The sequence below is a fragment of the Geotrypetes seraphini genome, chromosome 4, assembly GCF_902459505.1.
Source record: "Geotrypetes seraphini chromosome 4, aGeoSer1.1, whole genome shotgun sequence".
Lineage (NCBI taxonomy): Eukaryota > Metazoa > Chordata > Amphibia > Gymnophiona > Dermophiidae > Geotrypetes > Geotrypetes seraphini.
The window spans coordinates 312,480,016-312,506,478 of NC_047087.1; the positions used below are offsets into that span (position 1 = coordinate 312,480,016).

At 43.9% G+C, this 26,463-nt stretch overlaps 1 protein-coding gene across 1 annotated transcript in view; it reads right to left on the reverse strand.

Moving 5' to 3' along the window:
• The window catches only part of AFAP1L2 (actin filament associated protein 1 like 2), a 269,917-nt gene that overhangs the window by 107,644 nt on the left and 135,810 nt on the right, over positions 1-26,463 (reverse strand). Inside the window, exons 2-4 of the mRNA XM_033943435.1 lie at positions 21,566-21,697; positions 2,697-2,774; positions 2,299-2,399 (exon numbers count right to left, since the gene is read on the reverse strand). Of these exons, the coding sequence (XP_033799326.1) occupies positions 2,299-2,399; positions 2,697-2,774; positions 21,566-21,697 (311 nt within the window). The remainder of the gene's footprint in view (positions 1-2,298; positions 2,400-2,696; positions 2,775-21,565; positions 21,698-26,463) is intronic.

The following is a 26,463-nucleotide window of genomic DNA, read 5'->3' on the forward strand; positions in this document are numbered from 1 at the left end:
ATCGTTACCTATACGGCCGTGACAGAGGCCCGTTGGATTTTACCAGCGATATTATAGAATCTTCCTCTTAGTTTCAAGTTTTCTAGTCTTATTAAAATATGTTATACCACCTATAGCAACTTCTAGGCGATTTATATTAATAAATTTATAAGAAATGGGAAACAAACATTAAGGGGTCCTTTTATCAAGCTGCGGTAGGGGTTTAATGCGCGTAATACCGCGCGTACAACTGCCTGCCGCGCTAGTTTTTTAGCCGGCTGCAGGGGTTAGCGCCTGATGAAATGTCCGACGCGCTATCCCTGCTAGTGCGGCTTGATAAAAGGACCCCTAAGACTTACAGGACGGACAAACAGACAGAACGATGTTTGCGTTCAATACATTTGAATACAAGGGGTCAGAAGGGAGAATTACATTTTTGAATAGGATCGAATGACATTTAAGGTAAATATACTGGGGTAGGGGAAGGTATCATCTGAGCTGCCTCTGAGCTAAGGCGCTGTCCCCCATTAACCACCCCCTGATGCTGGCTTCAGCGGACTCAGTTTTGCGCTGATATGTTTCGTCTTAGATGGGATACTCCTGCTGTTCAACTTTAGACCAGTGAGATTCTAGCGAATCCATTTTTCCCGCCACCTGGCAAGTTAAAGATTTGATTTTTGTGATTTTTGTTTTAGGGGGGAGGGGTCACTTGCTTTTTTGCTTACATGTTCCAATCATTTGACAAATAATGTCAAATAATTTGTCATGAGAGAGATCCCCAGACCAACAGAGAATCTAAGGATCTCGCGTGGGATCTCTTGGAGAGAGAAAGAGATAATGGTTACTACGGATGGGCAGACTAGATGGGCCATTTGGCCTTTATCTGCCGTCATGTTACAATGTTTCTATAATCATAAAGTTCTATGACATCACAATGCAGGTGTGAAGAGCCTTAGCCAATAGGAAGAGGAGATGCAAATGTTAAGAGCCTTAGCCAATAGGGAGAGGAGGAGATAGTGGATGCTGCGGATGGGCCATTTGGCCTTTATCTGCCATCATGTTAATATATTATTAGAGTTCTATGACATCACAATGCAGCTGTAAAGAGCCTTAGCCAATAGGGAGAGGAGATGCAAATGTTAAGAGCCTTAGCCAATAGGGAGAGGAGGAGATAGTGGATGCTGCGGATGGGCCATTTGGCCTTTATCTGCCATCATATTTCTATGTTTCTATAACCATAAAGTTCTATGACATCACAATGGAGGTGCGAAGAGCCTTAGCCAATAGGAAGAGGAGATGCAAATGTTAAGAGCCTTAGCCAATAGGGAGAGGAGGAGATAGTGGATGCTGCGGATGGGCAGACTAGATGGGCCATATGGCCTTTATCTGCCATCATGTTTCTAGGTCTTATTTTTCACATCCCCTCTCCCTCGCAGAGCATCCATGAACCTCCACCCAGTGATTTTAGAGCTATTTTTAGAAGAAAATCATTTGGGAAAAAAAAAAGTGGAGATAAAGATGAACGTGACAAAAACCAGAATCCATGACGTTACCCTTCGTCCTCTTTCTCCTGGCTCTTATCCAGCCTTCTTACCCCCCCCCCCTTCTGTTGTGCGTCTCTTCATATTTGTCCTCCAACTGTTAGAAGCTAGCTATTTGGCCCTGCCTGCGGCAGGAAATAGCAGCCCCTCCCATCTGCTCTTGGAAACATTGTGGGAAAGGTCATTAGTGTCATAATACAAACCCAGAGGAGAAAAGATGAGGGATGTTTTAAGCTGAAGGATACTCTCTGTGAAGCATCAGTAACACTGTTATTCTGTTCCAACCATAGTTGGATTCAGTTTCAAATTTTGTTTGGTTTAACTGAAAATGGGGTTCTTCATAGGATTTCCCTGGACATGTCCTCTGATGTTGGAGGGAAGGCTTCCGGGTTAGCCGAGGGCCACGTGAAGGAACCGCGGCCGCGGCTTTGTGAAGACATGTGCGGTTGGGAGGAGGGAGCCGACCAGTGGAGGTAAACGCGCACAGGAGGGAGGCATGGGAGGGAAGGGTGATGAAGGACGCGTTGCGACACAGAAGGGAGAAAGAGGGAAGCAGACCCCGGTTTGTAAGTATGAGGATTGCCTGTAATCATTAATGTAATATCCAGATACATTTTTGACCTCTTTATGCTTCACGCCCTCCCTATTGCAGGTGTCTCCTGCCAGGGGACTGCGTTTCATGGCTTGCGCTAAGCGGCTCCAGAGAGCTCCATTTCATCCCCCTGGGGAAATGCAACTGTACGGCAGAATCTGCCCATGAGGATACAAGTAGACTTACCGTCTTGGATGGGGGGAGATCGGGAAGGCTCTTCTGAGGTGCCGACGAATGCTGATCTGAATCCCCATTGGTCACAGCTTCTAGTGATGTCTGATACAGAGCTACAACACAGGACAAAACACAAAGAATAAGACCATCTAGACCAGGGGTTTCAAAGCCCCTCCTCGAGGGCCGCAATCCAGTCGGGTTTTCAGGATTTCCCCTATGAATATACATGAGATCTATTAGCATACAATGAAAGCAGTGCATGCAAATAGATCTCATGCATATTCATTGGGGAAAACCCGACTGGATTGCGGCCCTCGAGGAGGGACTTTGACACCCGTGATCTAGACACAGGAGTTCATCTATCTCAGACAGGTTCTGTTTACATCAGTAGGAGAAGACAGTTTCCATACCGTGCTGTGGTCCGGCCGGCTCCTCGTCCTGCTTCTTGAGGATCACTTTATTCATGTAAATGTATTCCTCATCACAGCCTAGGAGAGAGGAGAAGATGAGGGGGTGGGATGCACCACTGACACATCTGAACTAATGCCCCTCCCTATACTATCTCCTCTGCTCGGTTTTACATCTAAAAGATGCAAGAGTTGTGTTAAAATCCTGATCACTAACGGAACCATGGAAGAACTATTCGTGTCACAGACCGCTGTAACCACAAGTCACTTTTTGATTGACAATAGCTCTGTTTCAGGCTGCCAAATTGAACATGTGGCTTGGAAAAACTATACAAGAGGCTATTTCCTATTTTGATTTTAGAAAATTGTTAAAGACACATCTGTTTGATAGGTTGACATCTTAATGCGTTCTGTTTTAAATTATCTTGCTTTTTAATTGATGTATTTTAATTATATCTGCCTGTTTTATCTGTATGTTATTTTACTTTTCTTGTTGTGAACCGCTTTGAAAACCAAAAAAAAGCTCTGTGGAGTGATGATGTTCCTAAATGGACTTTATTTGAAAGTGTCAAAGTTCCAAAGGTACACCGAAATCATCCACATAAAATAATTTCATCCACATAAAAATTAATTATCCACATAAAAGCCTTAAAGGACCTAGTCCACTAGGGATACAGGACCCAACATGGACTGCGTTTCGACAAAAAGTCTTCTTCAGGGGTCCCTGGGGGTCTTATAAAGGTGAGTACGTGGGAAACAATTGTGTGGTGAGACGGAAGTGAGACACAGAATCATTTCAAGACTCTGGGCCTTAGGTCAGTGGTTCCCAACCCTGTCCTGAAAGACTACCAGGCCAGTCGGGTTTTCGGGCTAGCTCTCATGAATATGCATGGGGCACATTTGCATGCCTGTCACCTCCATTATATGCAAATCTCTCTCATGCATATTCATGAGTGCTATCCCATAAACCCGACTGGCCTGGTGGTCCTCCAGGACAGGGTTGGGAACCACTGTCTTAGGTGATAGTCTATAAATGGGTGCTTAAGTGTGTTTTCGCGCGGGTCTGCCATTTCGGCCCTTTTTCGGGGGACTTCCATTCCTTACAACGTTTTTCCTTGCTGAAAACTTGGTGTGAAAGTTGAGTGTAACATTAGACGCCATATACAGAGATTCCCCCATACACGTGCAGAATGCTGGCATCGCCACACGCGTGTTTGCACATACACACCTAGGCGGTACTTAATTCACTCAGACGCGCTTCAGCCACCAATGCCAGTTCTCCCACACGCGCTGAGTTAGGCCTGAGGCGCACCTGAGTGAATTAAGTGCCACCGCAAGCACGACTCAAGTAGGCAATGTCTTTGGCCGGTCCCCACCAGCCGTAAGGGAAGAGGGGTCCCAAGCCAAAGGGGAGGAGACCCGGTTCCTCAAAGCCCTCCCCCCCATTACTACACTTACATTACATTACATTACATTAGTGACTTCTATTCCGCTTGTACCTTGCAGTTCTAAGCGGATTACAGTATAAGATAGTAGGTTACAATTTAGGGGACGCTTACACAGTAGATGCAGGGGAATTACAATTAAGGGAACATTAAGTAGGGGAGGCAGAGGGGGATATTGAGGAAGGGAGAAAAAAAATTGAGGAGTACTAGTAGGGAAGAAGAAATTAGGGGTAGGATAATTGATAGGGTCATTGGGGAGATATTAGTAGAGTGGTAGGAGGTCAGCTAGTGGTTTGCGTGAAGGGGAGAGGATGCGAGGGTGGGGGGGGGGATAAGAAGGCTGTATAGTTTTTCTAAATAGGAGAGTTTTGATTTATTTTCGGAATGATTTATAGTCACTTGTAGTTGTCAACAGGTTGGAGATGCGGGGGTCCAGCTTCGCTGCCTGCGTCGCTAGGAGGCTGTCATCCAACTTCTTGCGCTGAGTTCCCTTGAGTGGTGGGTAGGAGAATAGGATCTGGGTTCTTCTTAGTCTGGATGTGCGGTTGCGATTCAGACGGTGGTTGAGGTAGGTGGGTGCAGTTCCGTCTAATGCTTTGAGTAACAGACAATAAAATTTGGATTGGATTCGAGCTCGTATCGGTAGCCAGTGAGAGTCTAGGTAGGCGTTGGTGACATGGTCGAATTTTCCGAGTGAATAGATCAGCCTGAGGGCTGTGTTTTGAATGGTCTGTAATTGGCTTATCAAGTTTGTGGGGCATGGAAGGTAGAGGATATTGCAATAGTCCACTAGTCCTAGGACAAGGGATTGGACTATGATCCTGTAGTGGTCTTTTTCGAAGAATTTTCTTATTTTCCGAAGGTTGCGCAGGGTGAAAAATGCTTTTTGGGTGGTTTTGTTGATTTGGATTTGCATTGTGCAGCATCTACACCACTGGGTTTAACCTTTGCTACAAATTCACTACACATCACACTAGATACACACTTAACCATGGCTGACCACACAAACTTACTGGTGAAGAAATGCTTTTACACGCTGTGGAAACTAAGGACTATTAAAAAATACTTCGACACAACCTCCTTTAGATTACTGGTGCAGTCGCTGATCCTATCTATCCTGGACTACTGCAACATCGTCTACCTGGGTATCCCCCCCCCCCCAGAATAGTGCAAAACACTGCAGTTCGCTTGATTTTCAGACTGAGGAAAAAGGACTATATTAGCCCCTACTACAAAAAACTGCACTGGTTGCCAATGTAGGCGCGGATACTGTTCAACTTTGCTTGTATCTGTTTCAAACAGGTCTGGGGCCTAGCGCCTTCCTACCTGTTACCACACTTCACGCTACACAACCCCACACGAACAACCAGAAACTGAAACATCTTTATATACCCAAAAATCACAGGCAGCAAATAGAAATCCTTCCTGGACAGAACCTTCATGTTCCAAGCAAGCAGACAGCAATCCTGGCTGGGAAACCACATAAATAGAGCCAGGCAGACCTACGGCGCATTCCGAAAATCAATTAAAACCGTTCTATTTGACAAATTCATCGCCTAAACAAATGACCTTCTCTCACTATGATATTTCCCTTCACAAACCTGATGTAATTTTTCATGTAACTCTTCTCACATAACCCCAATTTATATGTAACATTTCTCCTCTTGCATTCTGTAATTCGCTGATTGTCCAGCCTTCTTTCGATGTGAACCGCCTGGAAGTCATTTGACTATGGCGGTATAGAAAAATAAAGTTATTATTATTATTATGTAATTAATATTAGATTTGTGGAGAGTTGATGTCCAAGTTGAAGGCTTTGTTGAAACAAATTAATAATCCACATAAAAATGTCTAGGGCCTTATACCCTGGAAACATATGGACCCGACACGGGCCATGTTTCGACACTATTGTCTTCTTCAGGGATCCCTGTAGGTCCTATGAATGGTTCTGATACTACTTGCATAACCAGTCACAGCTGTCTTTCTCCTTATACTTAACCTGTTACCACTATATACCATATGATAAGCCTCCTACCCCAGATATAATCTTTCTCTACTTTCACACCGTAAGTTCTCCCCTTGCTTAACCTGCTCTTGCAACTTAACTCAGTCCCTTACACTTAACTTACACGGACTACACAACCAGTTTCACTCCACCTCTACCCATTTCTATCAATCGCTGACTGTCCCTATCTGCCTCACCCAGTCAGGCAATAGTCCCCTCTCCCCACAACCCGATCCGCACACCTCATCTCACAACATGGCAACCTGCAATAAACAGCAACTACTATTAGGGATACTATACCTCCTATGCTCTAAATGCTGGGGAAATGAAGACAACCCCCCCCCCAACCTATGCACACCTATCCCATCTCCTGGCTCAGACCAGTCGAACTAACTAAGCCCACCAACCCCCTCCAACTCCTACAAGAGCAGCCAAAACAAGATCTTCAGCAAATCACGGTATTAAACACCACCCGCAAACACCGCAAGCCACACAAGAACAAGATCGGCAACAGAAACATAAAAAGGCTAACATATTCGGAAATCCTTACAGCAAAAAATTACGAAAACATTAAGGGATACTACCTAAATACCCGCTCCGTGAGAAACAAAGCCCACATAATAAATGATTGGATACTACAAACAAAACCTGATCTCCTGTTTCTGACAGAAACATTGATGATCTCTGACACAGATACTATCTTGAAAGAGATCCTACCTCAGGGATACAAAATTATCCCTCTATCAAGAACCTGGAAAAAAGGAGGAGGACTAGCGATCATTCTAAAGGAACACCTCGACTACATCAAGACTGACTCCAAGTCTTCAGAAAACCTTGAAATACTAACGTGCAGAATCACTAGCGCACAGTTAGAAGAGTCACTGGTCACAACTTTATTCTATATTCCACCCAAAAAATGGTCAAAAGCAAAAGATGAATTTGCCAAATTCCTTACCTTATCTACCCTAAAAGGATCATACAACCTGCTTCTGGGTGACATAAACACTCACCTTGATCAAAAGACCACACCAGAAATAACTGAAATTGCCAACTTCCTAATGTCACTGGACTTTCCAAATCCAGACGCAGAAATAACCCATGAAAAAGGACACAAACTAGACTTAATCACCTTCTCCCACAAAGAAGCAACAGTCCCCAAAATACAATACTACCCAGGACCCTGGGAAAAATGCATCTGGTCAGACCACTACATTGGCAAGTTCAACCTACACTGGCTAAAACAGAATACACAACAAAAACACAAAAACGTAAACACGAACACAATAACCAGCCGCGGCACTATCAACCCAACCGAATTCTGGACCCATTACGAGTTACATCCCATTACCAATGAAATTCAGGATTTCCCTACAAGATGGGAAACTTACAGCAAAGAACTCCTAGACCAAATAGCACCATATAAAACATACAAAAAGAAAAATAGACCACCAAATGAATGGTTTGACTGTGAACTACTAACCACCAAACAGGAACTAAGAAAATTGGAGAGAATCTGGCAAAAAACAAACAATGAGTCAGACAAGACAAGCTGGAAACAAAAAATGAAAATATACAAAAATTTGATCAAAGAAAAACGCACTAAGCATTATGCAAAAAAAAATTGGTTCTTCAAAAATAAACAGCAAAGAATTGTTCAAACTAGTAAAAACAATAACCAATACAACACAAATACTGAAAAAGGACAACGAGCCCACTCCATCGGCACAAACCCTAGCCAACTTCTTTCAAAACAAAATCACTGAGCTAAGAGCAACCCTACCCACAACCACAACAAACGCTCTTCAATACCTCGAACCCCACGACCAAGACACCAGAGTTGACATGATATGGGACCACCTCGAATACCCAAACTGGCATCAGTTCCTAAATTTATTCAACAAGTACACCAAATCTAACTGTCTACTTGACGCACGTCCCCCAAAAATCATGACAGTTGCCCCTCCAGACTTTAAAAAGGAACTATTCGTATGGCTAACAACCGCCCTTACAAGCGGGACATTAAACAAAAAAAATAGGACACATACTAATCACTCCAATCCCTAAAGATCAGAAAACCTCCTCAGCACTGACATCCAATTTCAGACCCATAGCAAGCATTCCCCTTTTCACAAAGATACAGGAAGGATTGGTCAACCTTCAACTAGTCAACTACCTGGACAAATTTAACATCCTTAGTGAACACCAATCAGGATTCAGGAAAGGATACAACACAGAAACTGTCTTAGCCTCCTTACTGAACCACTTCTATGATCTCTTTAGCAAAGGCAAAAGCGCACTGATTCTACAATTAGACCTCATCAGTGCGTTCGACCTGGTTGACCACGAAATCATGCTACTGAGCCTTGAAGTAATGGGAATTTCTGGTAAGGCAAAGAAATGGTTCCAAGAATTCCTAACAAACAGATCCTACCGAGTAATCAGCAATGGAAACTACTCCAAACCATGGAAAAACCCGTCAGGCATGCCCCAAGGCTCCCCCCTATCGCCCACCCTTTTCAATATCTATATCGCCTCCTTGGGTCACCTCCTACAAAAACTCAACTTAATACACTACATTTATGCAGACGACATATCCATACTAATCCCCTTAAACGACATCACAAAAGAAATTGTAGACAACCTCTCAAACATAATGACCGAAATTGATAAATGGACCACTAATTTCAAACTAAAACTAAACGCAGAGAAAACAAAAGTCTTTCTGGCTAGTCCTAACGACAAAATTACGAAAACTTCGATAAAAATAAACAATCACGAATACCCAATATCCAAAAACATAAAAATACTCGGTATCACTCTAGACCAGGGGTGCCCACACTTTTTGGGCTTGCGAGCTACTTTTTAAATGACCAAGTCAAAATGATCTACCAACAATAAAATTAAAAAAAAACACAAAGCACACTGTATGCATAGAAAATGTTAATCATCATTCCTATTCCAGGGTTTTTCAAAGAGGTCAAAGCAGATGACTCTAAGCACTATCACCTCAGTAACAACCATACAAAAATAGACAAATATACCCCCTCCCTTTTTACTAAACCACGATAGCAGTTTTTAGCGTAGGGAGCTGCGCTGAATGCCCAGCGCTGCTCTCGACACTCATAGGCTCCCTGTGCTAAACACCTCTATTGCGGTTTAGTAAAAGGGGACCTTAGTGTAAAATATAGACAGCAGATATAAATTCAGACACATTTTGATCACTAAATTTAAAATAAAATCATTTTCCCTACCTTGTCTGGTGATTTCATGAGTCTCTGGTTGCACTTTCTTCTTCTGACTGTGCATACAATCTTTCTTCCCTTCTTTTAGCCTGTATGCTTCTTCTCCTCCAGACCTCATTCCTTCCCCCCAACTTTTCCTTCCTCTTCCCTGCCCTTTCTTTCTCTCTGCCTCCTTTTCATTTTTTTCTGTTTATCTTCTTTCCTTCTGTCTCCCTGCCTGCCCTTTTTCTTTCTTTCTCCCTGCCCTCCCCCAAGCCACTGCCACTGCCATTACCATCGGGGACCAGGACCCAAACGCCACCAATAACAGGCCCCAAGCTCTCCCTGCTTCGGCCAACCAGCATTCCTCTCCCCGATGTCAATTCTGCCGTCGGGAAGAGGAAGGCTGATCAGCCCAAGATCGTGATCAACCTATTGGGGGAAATGCTGCCGGGTCCTGCCTTTGCGGAAACAGAAAGTAGGCAGGACCCGGCAGGAACAAGAACAAATGCTTCACTAACCTGTCTCCCGCATTAGCCCGTAGCGAACGCTTGCTTCAGGGCTCTCAACATGTGCGTGCCGGCTTCCCTTCTCCCCCCCCCTCCCCGGACATAACTTCCGGTTTCGGAGGGAAGAGAAGAGAAGCCTGCACGCACACGTTAGAGCCCGGAGCATAAGTTCGCTAGGGACTGAAATCTCCAAGCCAGTTTTTTGGGTGTTTTTTTTAATGTTCAGCAGCAGCAGATGACAGCTGGGCGGACCGCCCAGCTAAAAGGCCCTAGGGAGAACACTGGAGAGGAAGGCTGATCGGCCCGTAGATCAGGACGGCAACACGAGTGCGATCGACTCGAGTTGCCTTCCTGAGCTACTGGTCGATCGCGATCGACGCGTTGGGCACCCCTGCTCTAGACACACACCTAACTATGACTGACCACACAAACTCACTAGTGAAAAAATGTTTTTACACGCTATGGAAACTAAGGACCATAAAAAAATACTTTGACCCAACATCATTCAGGTTGCTGGTACAGGCGCTGATCCTATCCATTCTTGACTACTGCAACATCATCTACCTGGGTATCCCACAAAAAACAATAAAAAAACTGAGATTAATACAAAACACCGCCGTTCGCCTAATTTTCAGACTAAGAAAAAGTGACCACATCAGCCCCTACTATAAAAAGCTGCATTGGCTACCAATAGAAGCGCGAATATTATTCAAATTTGCTTGCACCTGTTTCAGGCAAGTCTGGGGACTAGCACCTTCTTACCTGCAAACTCACTTCATCCTACATAACCCCACGCGAGCAACCAGAAACAATAACTTCTTCTCATACCCAAAGATTACAGGCTGCAGATATAAATCATTCCTGGATAGAACCTTTAAATTCCAAGCGAACAGACAGCAAGTTTGGCTGAAAAACTACTTAAACGAACCCAATCTGACTTACAGCGCATTCCGAAAATCGATCTAAACTGCCCTGTTCGCCAAATTCATTGGCCAAAACAATCCCCTCCCTCACTAGAACTTCCCCCCTGTAATCTCCTTTTCTTTCTCTCAAGAAGCTCCCTTCAAGTATTAGGTATTCTCTACCCAGAGAACCCCAATTAATATGTTAGTACTAAAGTATTCAGATATTCATTACCCTTAGAACTCCAATTAGAACGTAAGTTTCCCATTTAGATTATTGTAAAGTATTTATTTTATTTTTCTTTCCAGCTTATGATTTATCTTTAATCTTATCTATTGTTTTGCCTTTTGTCTTTGTTTTGTTCTATTTCTATCATTTAAATTTCTCCAGAATTCTACTGTTCAACGGCTCCCCCTTCTGCTTCTATTCCTTTCTCTCCTCTCTTCTACCTTCCAAAGTATTTAGATCAATGCTGTCTTGTTAAAATGTTTATTTTATTTTTATTTTTCCTCTAACTCTACTTTTCACTTCTCTATTACCCTCCAGGTACTTTAGTTAGATTGTGAGCCTTCGGGACAGTAAGGGAATTTTTCAAGTACCTTTCTTATTTCTAATCTTAATGTATATTTTCTGTAAACCGCTTAGAACCTAACGGATGTAGCGGTATATAAGAAATAAATTACATTACATATTTAGACTCATTGTATGGCATTGTACTTAGACTTATTGTATTCTATTGTATTGTATGGTATTCAGACCCATTGTATTGTATTGTATGCAGAATTATTGTATTGCATTAAGACCTCTTGTTATTCGCTGAATGTCCAGCCTTCTTACAATGTTAACTGCCTAGAAGTCGCCTGACTATGGCGGTATAGAAAAATAAAGTTATTATTATTATTATTATTAAAACCCCGGAAGACAAAGGCGCGCGCCGACAACTGAGCACAAGACGGAGGCGCGCGCCGAAGAAAATGACAATTTTTAGGGGCTCCAATGGGGGGTTTTGTTGGGGAGCCCCCCACTTTACTTAATACAGATCGCGGCGGCGTTTTGGGGGGTTTGGGGGGTTGTAACCCCCCTCATTATACTGTAAACTTAACTTTTTCCCTGTTTTTAGGGAAAAAGTGAAGTTTTCAGTAAAATGGGGGGGTTACAACCCCCCAAACCCCCCACAACGCCCCCACAACGCGGCGCGATCTGTATAAAGTAAAGTGGGGGGGTTCCCCCCACACACCCCCGTCGGAGCCCCTAAAAACAGTTATTTTCTTCAGCGCGCGCCTCCACGCTGCGCTCAGTTGTTGGCGCGCGCCTTTGTCTTACGCGGTTTTGACCTGACACCCCTATGAACAGACTTGTGGCTTAAGTACTAAAGCAAACGAAAGATCTCTGCGCTGATGAATAGGAAATGATGATCGAGAACAAATTAAATAAATAAATACAAGGAAAACTTGACAATTCATTCAGGAGTATTCAAATCAAGTTCAACTACTGGAATTAGACAGAGGTGAGGTGCATTTAGGCCTTCGTGGCAGAGGTTTCTACCGGGGCCTGGGGCGCTAAATTCTACGACGCTGCTCCGATGCTCATAGGAATTCTCTGAGTGTCGGAGAAGCGTTGGCACATTTAGCGCTCTGGACCGTGGTAGAAACCTCTACCGTGGATTAGTAAAAGCAGGGGGGGAGGGGTTAATTTACTGTGGGCTCAGTTAAAGGCAGATTTTGGAAACAGTGCCAATTTGGGCTCACTATGTCCAATGATGTGAAGATTTGCAATCGTGACTTTTCAGTTTGTTAATTGCAATTGTCTCTATATTTCTACAATTGCTCTCTCTCAGAGTATGTCGTACAGATCAGTGAAACAGAACTCCTACCCTAATGCACTTTGAGTTTTATTTTTAGACAGCAGAATGTGAAAAATGTAGACATAGATCTAGATTTTTATGATGCAATAATCAGATTATTATATGATTATCCATCAAGTAGGTATTTGCAGGTTTATGATCTGATTATCCTAATCTGCAACTTTGGCAGCCATGTCATAGCAGCAGTGGTGTAACTAGGGTATGTGACCCCCCCACGGCCGATCATTTTTAAACACCCCTCCCCCATATAAAAAGGGATTGTTGGAGCACCCCGTAGGAGGACTGCCCTTCTCCCACCCCCTTGGTATGCCACTGCCTGAGGACGGGGATTTTGGTCTCCAAAAGTTAGCAAAAAATGTATTTAAATGAATCCAATAAAAAGATTACCTTATACAGCTATAATGCTTCTTTATTCTAAAGCACCAAAAAGAAATCTTTTTGTTACTTTTTGTTATCTCTGGTTTCTGCTTTCCTCATCTTCTCTTCATTCCATCCAATGTCTGCCCTCTTTCTCTGTCCCTTCCATTTTTCTCTTTCTGTCTTCACTTCCTCCCCCAAGCTCTGGCATCTCTCCCTTCTTCTTTCTTTTCCTCCTTCCTACGCCAACTCACCCCATGGTCTGGCATCTGCCTCCCTTTCCCTATGCTTTGGGATCTTTCTCCTCTCTTCTCCTTCCATCTCTCCCTCTCCCTTTATGCTCAGGCATCTCCTTTCCTTCCTTTCCCTCCCTCCCTTACATTCCGATGGTCTGGCATTTCAGACTGCTTCCTTTCCCTTCCCTCCCCCATGCCTCGGCATCTTTCTCCTCTTCTCTCCCCTTTCATCTCTCCCTCCCCCCACCATGTTGTGGTATCTCCTCTCTTTCCTTTCCCTCCTTTCTCCATGGCCTGGCATTGCTTTACCTTCCTTCCTTAGCTTCCCCATGGTGTGGCATCTCTCTTTTATCTCCTCTCCCTTCCCTGGTCTTCCTTCTCCCTCCCTCTCTCCAATTGGCCACAGCATTTCTCCCTCCCCCCCTCCCCTCCTTCTCTTTGTCACCCTCCAGTTGGCAACACAACATTCACAATTTGCTGCTCTTGCCAGCTTTGGACCTTCCTGTCTACCGGGTCCTGCCTACTTCCTGTTTCCGTGAAGGCAGCACCTGGCAAAGAGGAAAGTCTGATACTGACAAGAGCAGCGAATTGTGAATGCTGCTGCTGGGAAGAAGTTCTTGATGCTAGCCCTCTGAGGAGTCATCAGAGCACCCCCTTGTGGGCTACACCCGGGGTGGACTGACCCCGTCCCCTGCCCCCTCCCCCCCCCGCCCTTGGTACACCACTGCATAGCAGTAAGACTTTTGTGAGAGTCCAGAACATCTTCTCTTAAATCTCATATCTATCAATTAAGTCAAAGTCAATAATGGCTTGAATTTATTTATTTATTTATTAGATTTTTTAGCCCGTCCTCCCAAAAGAGCCCAGAACGGGTTACAAAGAATATATTGGTGCATTAAAATTATAAGTAAGATAGGTACTTAGAAATTCCCTTACTGTCCCGAAGGCTCACAATCTAACTAAAGTACCAGGAAAAATGACAATTAGAAGAGTAATAAAGAAAGAAAATAGAGATAGAGGAGAAAAATAAGAAAATAAACATACTAATAAGATTACAATGATCTAAAGGAATTTGAAAGGTTAAAAAGAGGGGAGATAAGAATAGATGCAGAGGGAGAACCGTTGAAGCAATAGAATTCTGGAGAAATTTAAATGAAATTTGAATGATAAAATAAAACAAAACAAGTGGTAAAACAATAAGTGAGATTAAAAAAATATATCATAAACTAAAAAGAAGTGAAAAAAAAATCAAAACAGTCAAAACTGAAGTCCAGCTTGAACGGGCCCCCGAGCCGACCATTGGTCCAACCAAATCCCACCGATCCAGATTCACTTCCTGAGGTGTATAAATTCCATCTTTATTACGTATCCTCTCTCTCTTTCTATAACATAGGTGTTATTTTGTTTATTTATTTTTAAAATGTATAACCTGCCTACCACCAGGTGGTTTACAAAAAAAACATGTTCCTAAAATACATTAATAAAAGCACTTCCACATTTTTTAAACATACAGTACGCTTAAAATGACCACACTGCCGTATCAATCTCCATCCCTGCCGCATAATCCCACTAAGAGGGACTTTGTCAAGGGGCGCTAACTGATTTAACACGTGCATTTAGATCACGCTACATTGGTTAGCGCCTCTTTAAAGAGGAAATCTGGCAACCCTACACTGAGCTACTCGGAAAGAGCTTCCCCTCATGAATCCAATACTGTAAAAATGGTCTTCCAAGAGCAAGGAGGTGGCCCGATTTGAATTCAGCCTTTCCAAACATACTCAAAACCCTGCTACACTTTGTTATGTAACTCTCCAGAAAACATGCCTAACACCCCATCAGCTGCCCGTTAATGGCTACTGGGGGTGGGGGGGAGGGGTTTGGTGAGGGTAGTGTGAGTGGATGACTGGATGGGATTTGTATAAGTGGAGATTAAGAACATAAGAAAAGCCTTACTGGGTAAGACCAATGGTCCATCAAATCCAGCAGCCCGTTGTCACGGTGGCCAATCCAGGTCCCTGGTACCTGGCCAAAATCCAAGGAGTAACAACATCCCAGAATCCCAAAGAGTATCAAGATTCCATACAGAATCCTAAAGAATAGCAAGATCCTGGAATCCCAAAGAGTAGCAACATTCCATATAGAATCTCAAAGAATAGCAAGATTCCGGAATCCCAAAGAGTAGCAACATTCCATGCTACCGATCCAGGGCAAGCAGTGGCTTCCCCCATGTCTTTCTCAATAACATACTATGGACTTTTCCTCCAGGAACTTGTCCAAACCTTTCTTAAAACCAGCTTGGATTTCATTTGCCTCTTACCACTCCTCCACTTGCCATATTGGGGTGTTAAGATTGATGATGAAAAGATAAGGATGTTATTTTTGTTTAACTGTAGGATCAATTCCAGGTCTACTTTGTATGTATTTGACTGTAATATGGTTACTATGTAGCTTTTCATGCTGCCTTGATTAATTTAGGAAAGCCCCACTCATTGTAAAATTGCCCATGTCCATCCTATCATTCCCTCTGCAAGAAACTCCCCAACCCCTATATTTCCTGCCTGTGCAAATTAGATTGTAAGCTCTTCTGAGCAGGGACCAACTGTTGCAGGTTAAATGTATAGTGCTGTGTAAACCTTTCAGCGCTATAGAAATGATTAAATAGTTGTAGCAGGGGGAAGTGTCTGGGGAATTAGAGGAAAATCAGTTGATGGGAGAACTTTTGGGAGAATTTCTTATCTTGCCAGTAGCACTGTTGTCCATTACTTCTGAAGTGTCTCTAGTGGTGGCGTAGCGAGGATATGTGCACCTCCCCTGCCCTCTTCTCCGTCCCCCCTTGCTCCTTCATGACTCCCCTCCCCCTCCCCTTCCCATCCCCCGATACCTTTTTACTTTTCCAGGTGAGAGCAACAGCACAATCTTTACCATCAATTCTTGTACGGAATCATACCTGAATTGTTTAAAAGGAAGATGTCAAACTATTTACCGTCGAAGTCTGCATTCTGAGAACTCAGCGTTATTAAAAACAAATGCTAATCCAAAATATGCTGAGACTGGTGAAATGGCCTTTTACTGTGCGGGGGGTCAAACTGTGGAACTCACTTGTCGGTCAGTTATGAAAATGTCATGACAAGGGTAATTTCAGAAAACTATTAAAAACGCAGTTAATGCATTTTTCTAGGAACTGATCCTGGCGGTTGTTCTTTTGATGGGCACTTTATGTGATTTTCTGATGATTATATGTTAATGCTTGTTTGATTTTATTTGTCTTACTGAATTATGCATGCAACGATATGTAAACCATTTAGGTTCAAACGCTATAGAAATTTTTAAAATAAATAAAATATCCCTCTGACGGCACTTTCTATGCACGAGGCCCGGAGGTGACGACAAAGAGAGGCGACACTGAGGCAGGCGGTAAGTTTGTAATGCTACTTGCGCAGCAGAAATGAAAGAGGTATCGGGAAAGAGTGCACATGCGTATCAGGTGGGTTTGGGATGGAGCGGGGGGGGGGGGGGGTGGATCCCCTCCTCTGGAATGGTCTCTAGCTCATTGCACTATTGGATTGCTCCTGTTCCTGTAGTTGACAGTGGTGAAGTAAGGGGGCGGGGGCACCATTTTGGCAGGGGTGCCGGCGGCCCTCCACCTCTCCGCCCCACCTCTTACCTCTCCTCCCCTCGCCACACGTGTACCCACTTCCCTTCCCCCGTTCCTCTAGCTCAGGGGTAGGGAACTCCGGTCCTCAAGAGCCGTATTCCAGTCGGGTTTTCAGGATTTCCCCAATGAATATGCATTGAAAGCAGTGCATGCAAATAGATCTTATGCATATTCATTAGGGAAATCCTGAAAACTTGACTGGAATACGGCTCTCGAGGACCAGAGTTCCCTACCCCTGCTCTAGCTGTTCACCGCCGCAAGCAGCAACTTTAACGTGCTCCTATCTGTACAGTAAAACCTTGGTTTACGAGCATAATTGGGTCCAGAAGCATGCTTGTAATCCAAAGCACTTGTACATCAAAGCGAATTTCCCATAGGAAATAATGGAAACTCAGACGATTGGTTCCACAACCCAAAAACTTTAATACAAAATATACCGAAAACATGCTTGTAATCTAAAACACTCGTATATGACCTCACTCATTTAGAATAGTCACTACACTCCCGCAGCGTCAGAGAGAGAAGAACCATCGGCTCAGTTGTGATGATGTGACGCGTGTATACTATATGTACTCGTATTGCAAGACCTCGCTCGTTTAGAACAGTCACTACACTCCTGCAGCGTCAGAGAGAGAAGAACCACCGGCTCAGTTGTGATGATGTGACGCGTGTATACTGTATGTACTCGTATTGCAAGACCTCACTCGTTTAGAACAGTCACTACACTCCCGCAGCGTCAGAGAGAGAGGAACCATCGGCTCAGTTGTGATGATGTGACGCGTGTATACTGTATGTACTCGTATTGCAAGACCTCGCTCGTTTAGAACAGTCGCTACACTCCCGCAGCGTCAGAGAGAGAAGAACCACCGGCTCAGTTGTGACGATGTGACGCGTGTATACTGTATGTACTCGTATTGCAAGACCTCGCTCATTAAGAACAGTCACTATATTCCCGCAGCGTCAGAGAGAGAAGAACCATCGGCTCAGTTGTGATGATGTGATTCGTGTATACTGTATGTACTCGTATTGCAAGACCTCGCTCGTTTAGAACAGTCACTACACTCCTGCAGCGTCAGAGAGAGAAGAACCACCGGCTCAGTTGTGACGATGTGACGCGTGTATACTGTATGTACTCGTATTGCAAGACCTCGCTCGTTTAGAACAGTCACTACACTCCCGCAGCGTCAGAGAGAGAAGAACCATCGGCTCAGTTGTGATGATGTGACATGTGTATACTGTATGTACTCGTATTGCAAGACCTCGCTCGTTTAGAACAGTCACTACACTCCCGCAGCGTCAGAGAGAGAAGAACCATCGGCCCAGCTGTGACGATGTGATCTGTGTATACTGTATGTACTCATATTGCAAGACCTCGCTTGTTTAGAACAGTCACTACACTCCCGCAGCGTCAGATAGAGAACCATCGGCTCAGTTGTGACGTGTGTATACTATATGTACTCGTATTGCAAGACCTCGCTCGTTTAGAACAGTCACTACTAATTGATGTTTTATCTAACCTAAATGAACCAAGGATGGAAAAAACTACTATAAAATTGTTCTAAGTTAATATTCACCACTGTTATATTAATTACATTACTACAAAAAAGTTATTAACCATATCAATTAAAATTTGAAATTTTAAAACTTCACTCGAATGAAAATGTTTTTGTAGTAATGTATTTAACATAACAGTGGTGGATATTAACTTAGAACAATTTTATAGTAGTTTTTTCCATCCTTAGTTCATTTAGGTTAGATAAAACATCAATTAATACACTATACAATACATAAAGTTGCTCATAGATATATTATTCATATTTAAAGCTGAGGTATTCTTATTAAAATTAATAAATTCAAGTTAATGAATCAACTAATGAATTTATAATTTGAATCAATGAATTCATTAAATAATCAATTTCTAAATAAAAAAGAAATTAGCCCCTGATGAAACCAAGTGTGAAACAAATGGGCAGCTGTCGGGCTTGAAAGATAAGTCTAGCTTTTGCTGGAGCTTTCTCCACCTGATTGGCAGCTCTCATATCTTCCCGGATGATTACTCCCAAGTCCCGTTCTGCTACAGTTCTGGTTAGGTTTTCACCATTCAGGGTGAATGTTCTGAATGGCGAAAACTTAACCAGAACTGTAGCAGAACGGGACTTGGGAGTAATCATCCGGGAAGATATGAAAACTGCCAATCAGGTGGAGAAAGCTTCAGCAAAAGCTAGACAAATGCTGGGCTGCATCAGAAGGAGCTTTATCAGCCGAAAGCCTGAAGCAGGGCCGGATTTTCCTATAGGCTAAATAGGCTTCAGCCTAGGGTCTCAAGATCAAGAGGGGCCTACATTCAAATTGTTAGCAAAATTAAAATTACACTATTCTAAAAACAGTGAACACTAAAACACTGAACCGAAAATAAGGAGAAATTCTACGCTTCGGGATCGGAACCAGCTCCGGCCGCAACGGGGCGTCGACTCGGCTTCTCCCTTTCTTTTTCTCGCCTGGGAAGAGGATAAAGGAGGGAAAGACGTCAGTCCGGAAACAGCTCAGCAAAGCCCAGCCCCTTAGGGAGAGAGGCAAAACGTGGATCCGTCACGACAGAGCGGCCCAGACTGGCATCGGGGGTGGGGTGGGGTGGGGGGTTTCAGTGGAAGGGGGATGGGAGGCAGGCAGGCTGGCATCGGAGGGGGAGTGGGGGGGTTTAATGGAAGGCAGGCAGGCAGGATGGCATGGGGAGGGTGTTCAATGGAAGGGGGATGGGAGGCAGGCAGGCATCGAAGAGGGGGTGAGGAAGGACGCACTGGGGGCACTATGGACATAGGAAGGGGCAATGTTGTGTGTTATGTTTGATTAGTTATTGTTACAAGTACTATATATGGTGCTGAGAATAAATGTCCAAATAAGTGTTCTCGACTTTTTTTTATTTATTATCCGTGTCACGTTTTTTATAAAGGTTAGTACCAATAACAACATGTTTCATTTAACATATTGATATATATCACAATAATGATGTATTTTATTATCTCTCATGTAATTTACAAACTTAAAAATGGGAGGTGAAAGGGCCTCATAAGTGGAATAGCCTAGGGCCTCTTCATCTAAATCCGGCCCTGGCCTGAAGTTATACTGCCATTGTACAGATCCATGGTGAGACCTCACCTGGAGTACTGTGTTCAGTTTTGGAGGCCACGTTATCAAAAGGATGTGAAGAGAATTGAGTCGATTCAGCGAATGGCCACTAGGATGGTCTCAGGACTTAAAAATCTCCCATATGAAGAGCGTTTGAGCAGGCTGCGCTTATATTCTCTCGAAGAGTGCAGAGAAAGGTGGGACATGATAGAAACATTCAAATACATCAGGGGCCGCATTGAGGTGGAGGAAGAAATCTTTTGTCTTACTCAAGGGGGGAAGATTTCATGGGGACACCAGGAAATACTTCTTCACCGAAAGGGTAATTGATCGATGGAATGGTCTTCCACGTCAGGTATTCGAGGCCAGTACCGCGCTCGACTTCAAGGGACGATGGGACAGACAGGTGGAGTCGCTCCAGAGGAATGCTTAAAAGATGGATTCTTGAAGGAGGGAGGGTTCTTGAGTGGGCAGACTTGTTGGGCCGTTGGCTCTTTTCTGCCGTCATACTCTATGTTTCTTAAGCACTGTATATTTATAGTCTAAAGAGCTTGAAATTAAAGAGTAAATTCTAAATAAAAATTTGGGCATTTGGCAATTTACCAATACCGATGATGAACACATCACCCCAGCAAGGGCATGAAAAAATACAAAAGTAGTACCTTGGGTGTTTGAGATTTCATAATTAAATATACTTGATAGTAGTTTGTTCTCCATTATTGGAAATAGTAGCTTATTGAACAGATTGATTTTCCTTATTCTGTTGATGTTAATATGTGTTGGCCATTCCCGAGCCGTTCAACTTTTGTGTTTATGTGCAGGGAAACAGCTTGTACTAGAGATCATGGCTTTTCTTGCGTTATTGTTTGTATTCCTGTGGTTTTTTTGTGCTCTGGTTCTCCTGTGATACCGTTACTAAAAAAATATTTTTTTTATAAAAATGGAAAGATCTTCTAACAACGTAACGCTGACCGTTTGATATTATCCTTTCCACCCCTGAAAGGAGTAAAAAATGAAGAGGATTCACTGTAACTCATTTAACTATCAAACTACAGAAACGTGGAACTCGTTACCCCCAGAGATTCGCATTACCACCACGTCCACTCTGTTTTGTAAACACCTAAAAACATGGTTCTTCCAATTATCCTGGCTAGGAGCCTAGCTCGTCTCTAATTTTGAACTGTACGCTTAAGACTATGACGCGAATACTCTATGCCACAAAGTCATTGTACCGGAAGTCTATGGTAGGCGTACAACTGGACTTTTTCCTGCATTGTGTATTCATACTTGTGTTGCAATAACTGCTGTTGTAATGTTTGTGCAGCATGGATTGTTGACGTAACCCGCCTCGAACTCCGCTTTGGAGGATTTGGCAAGATATAAGACCACAAATAACACAACATATCCTGAAAACCTGGCCGTCAAGGAAACACTACACTACTCTAGCTAGGTGGCCTCACCTCTTCCCAAACACGCCCAAAGAACTGTACTTATTATTCTAATTGTGAAACCTCACCTTGTCCCAAACACACCCTGCAGGATTGTACTCACTGCTGCTAGTTTTCAGGTAGGCCTTCAGAAGCTCTGAGAGTAGACATTTCTTAATGAGGGCTGTGCTGCTGAGTTTTTCATTCTCCAGAATCTTCAGGAAAGCTTCCAGTTCTGTGAGCAGCTGTTCTAAAGCTAAAACAGAATGAGGACGTAGAGTTAGAACTTCAGCCTGTACATGAAATTATAGTTTTTGAAAGTAATGGAGATAGGTAGAGTTACCAGATTTTGCTTTAGTAAAATCCGGACCCTTAGACCTGCCAGCCTAGTTCCACCCCTCCCCTCCCCGTTCCACCCCAGTCCCGCTCCCCCCGCCGCCTGCTCTCGTCGGGCAGGAGAGCTTCCGTGCATGCGTGGATGCTCTCCTGCCTGACACGATTCCAAGGAAGCATTTGAAACCCCAGACAAAGTGGCGGTTTCTGAAAAGCAGTCCGGACTCCCGGACATATCCTTGAAAAGAAGGACATATCTGTGGAAATCCGGACCTCTGGTAACCCTAGAGATAGGTGGATGGCTGGTGGGTGTGAAGATCATGCGATACCTTGTTTGTCTTTACATAGCCACACTTGGCACATGCTTAGACAAACAAGGTATAACGTCATACAGCTATGCAGACGATATCACCATCTTCCTGCCTTTCGACCAAACCACCCCCAACACAACAAAGAAACTACACATTAGAGAATGATACGGTGGCAGTTACCCACGGGTAGCTGTGGTTAGCCGCGGGTAACCCACCGAAATGGTTGAGAGGGGAGGGAAGTGCTCACAGTGGGCACGGGGGCAGTTAAGGGAGGGAAGGCGCGCGGTCACCAATCGCGTGCGTCTCCCTCCCTCCCTACGGCCAAATCTATCTCCCTCCCTCCCCCTTACCTTTGCGGTGCTTTAGTAAAGAAACTTACTGAAACCGGCGAAGCCTGCCTGCCTGCAGTTGCGTGTGTGTGGGCGGAAGCTTCTCCTCTGACGCAACTTCCAGTTGCGTCAGAGGAGAAGCTTCCGCCCACACACACGCAACTGCAGGCACAGGCAGGCAGTCTCTGCCGGCTTCAGTAAGTTTCTTTACTAATGCGCCGTGAAGGTAAGGGGGAGGGAGGGAGATTCTCGGGCCGCTGAAGGGCGGTGAGGTGGCGAGAGGGAAGGGTAGATGCTGTGGGGACGGGGCGGTGAAGGGGATGGTGGGGATGGGGACGGGGCGGCGAAGGGGACGGTGGTCTGGGGACGGCGCAGTGACGGGGACAGATTTTTTTCCCCGTGTCATTCTCTGCTACGCATTGCACTAGAAACAGTGTCAAAATGGATGAGAGACCACAAATTAAAACTGAACCAAGTCAAAACCAAATTCTTACTTCTAGAAAGAAACAAAATCCCCAACCATAACAAACCTAGAAATAGACTCCGTCACATATCCCGTACAACCCAACCTAAAACTGCTGGGAATAATGATAGACAAAGGCTGCACCACGCAACTTCAAATCAGCAAAACGGTCCAGAAGGCATTCGCAACCATACGCAACTTAAAACAAGTCCGAAAATACTTCAAGAATGAACAATTCAAACTCATAGTCCAAGCATTAATCCTAGAACTCCTGGACTACTGTAATATACTTTACATGTCATGCCCCACCAAAATGCTAAAACAATTACAAAGAGTCCAAAATACAGCCTTAAAACTAATATACTCGCTGAAAAATACAACTACATTACCTCCGCTTTCCAAGACTCACACTGGCTCCCAGTACAAGCACGCATACAACACAAATTCTACTGCACCCTATTCAAAGCCCTAAATGGAAATGGACCAAGCTATGTGAACGACCGCCTAATCTGGAAAATCGCATCCAGACCAAGGAGAACTCAATCACACTTTACCCACCCCCCCAATCAAAGGCATGTAAAGCAAAAAAAATATATGACGGTCTACTAGCCACCAGAGCAGCGAAAATAGACCACCACTTCTCAAATCTGCTAACCATGACGCCCAACTACAAAACATTCAGGAAAGAACTGAAAACCATACTATTCAAGAAATTTGTCAAATGATCTAAGCAAACCGTATTGACCCTTCCCAGATCCCGACGCAAACTATAGCTATTAACCTTGTAATCTCCCAGGCTAATTTCTTGTTGTAAACCGCCTAGAACTGAAAGGTATTGGTGGAATAGAAGACATCGATGTAATGTAATGTAACTTGCCTATCTGGTACAAAAGTGGCAGATCTCAGCCATCATCTAGATAGGATTTTAGACAGTGCCTGGAAGGATGCAGTTGATATAGTTCAGTGGTTCTTATCTAAGTCCTTGGGGCACACCCAGCCTGTTGTGTTTTAACGATATCCAAGTGAATATGCATGAGAGATGTATATACAGTGGGTTAGTGCATGCAAATCTATGTATAGCTCTCTCATGCATATTCATTGCGGATATCCTGAAAATACAACTGGCTGGCTATGCCCTGAAGACTGGGCTAAGAACAAATTGATGTGGGGCGGCATTTTGTAAAGGACATGCAGAAGGGAATTCCACAAGCCTCTTGTAAAATAGAAGCAGGTCTGCACATCCAGAGGGAGCAGTGATTGCAGAAGGCTGGATGTAGATTCTAAATTTACTGCTCCATTGACAAAGAACACTGATCCTAGCATTAATGTCTCCACCTCCCCCCCCCCCATAGGCAGCTCTTCTCCCAATGCAGATCTACTCAACCCCCCCTTCCCAAAAGTACATCCAACAAAGCCATACCCCCTCCACATCACCCAACTCTCCTCATCATAGCAATGATCCTGTCACATCACCTGACCCTCCCCAAACAAAGTCATACCCTCCCACATTACCTGAACCCTCCCTGGCAAAAGCCATAAACCTCCCTCCACATGGCCCAACTCTTCCCAACATCACCTGATCCTCCCCAAACAAAGCCATACTCTCCCACATCACCTAACCCTTCCTAACAAAAGCCATTCCTTCCCTCCCCCCCCCCCACACACATTTGTCTCTTCTCAACATCATTGGACCCTCCCAATAGAACTATATAGTCTCTTCACATCAACCAACTCTTCCTGACAAAGCTCAAAGCTATAATTCTTCCCCACATCATCTGACTCTCCACAACAAAGCAACGACCCCTCTACAGACACTTCACGCCACCTCCCCAGCAAAGATCCCTCCGGAGGCCTTTATATGTGGGCACAAGGCCATCATGTGGCAGCTTCTCCCCTTACCCCTCCCAGGACCCAATTAACCCAAAATTGGTATCAGGCCTTTCAAGCTCACTTCCCCCCCACCCCCTGCCAGGCCTTACTGGGGGTCCCTGGTATCCAGTGGGATAGAAACAATGTCCACTCGCTCCTGCCTGGTGGCTGCCAGGCCTCAAATTAACATGGAAAAAATGATGGTTCTTTCATTTAATTTGTAACACTTTTATTCTGTGCTTGATTATCCTATACTTGGCTCACATAAGAACTCAAGAGTTGTCATACTGGGACAGACCAAAGGTCCATCAAGCCCAGTATCCTGTTTCGAACATTGGCCAATCCAGGTCGCAAGTACCTGGTACAAACCCAACATCCCAGATTATCAACATTCCATGCTAGCAATCCCAGGGCATGCAGTGGTTTCCCCCATGTCTGTCTCATGTGGAAACCGTGAATAAGGCTTCAATTATAAGTCATTGAACCTATAAAAACAGAGATTATTTGTCACAGCAGGAAATTGATGCTCACTCCAATTTACAGACTGTCGGTACAACACAAAACAAAACGAAAACATGCTCACACAGCTGTAGGGATAAACAGGGATTATTCAAAAAAGAAAAACCAAAGCGGGAATATCTTTCTGCCTCTGTATAGGCCCATGATGCAACTGCACTGAGTACTGGTGTGTTTCTGATCTCCCCATCCCCAAAAACGTATAAAGTGGAACTAGAAAGGTACAGAGAACTGCGACAAAAATGATAAAGTAGATAGAACATCTCAGGTTAGGACTATTCAGCTTAGAAAAGAGATAGCCAAGAAGGGCCTGGCTATCAATGTGGGCTACTGTTAAGCCATGTTATTTTGCAATTAACTTGTGGGATATTTTAACACCTAATTTCCACAAATTGGAGTTAACGGTAAAGTAACACATCTTAACGGTAACCCAGGTTGATATCATCCTCCCTTAATTAAAGAAAAAAGAAATGGCTCTAGAAATAGAAATCTCTGCTTTCTGTAATAAAGGTGAGTCAAGGTTAGGCCAGTCGAGCCATTGTGACATCACTGATGAGGTTGGCTCTTAGGCATTGGTGGAATGAGGCATTATGATGTCACAATACCAGCTCTGGTTATCTGAGATAGAAACTTTGCACACTAAGGGGGAGGGGAATTATCAGTGTGGGCTACTGTTATGAAGTGGCTATTTTACCACTAACCTGGGCTAATATATCACAGGTCCCAATTCATTCAATGAGACCTTGGTGACTGCCAGGGTTGTTTAATAATCTTAATTCTCTAGCTTCCCTATTGGTTTTTACCTTTTATGTTTGTCAAGTATTGTTGTTGGTACGTATCTGTTTAATGTTTCCCCCTTTTTTAATATAAATTGTAAAATGCGTAGAATTCATGATTAGCGTTTTATCAAAATTTTAATAAACTGAAACTTACTATCATAAATAACAGTGGTTCCCCCTTAATAAAAAAAAGAAAAAAAAGAAATGTATCTAAAAGTCAAAATCACTGCTATATGTAATACAAGTGGGCCAAGTAGAGACACTCAAGCTATTGTGACATTACTTATGAGGTCAACTCTTAGATATTGCTGGAATGAGGCATTATGAGGGCATAGACCATAAGAACTGCCGCTGCTGGGTCAGACCAGTGGTCCATCATGCCCAGCAGTCCGCTCCCGCGGCAGCCCTTAGGTCAAAGACAA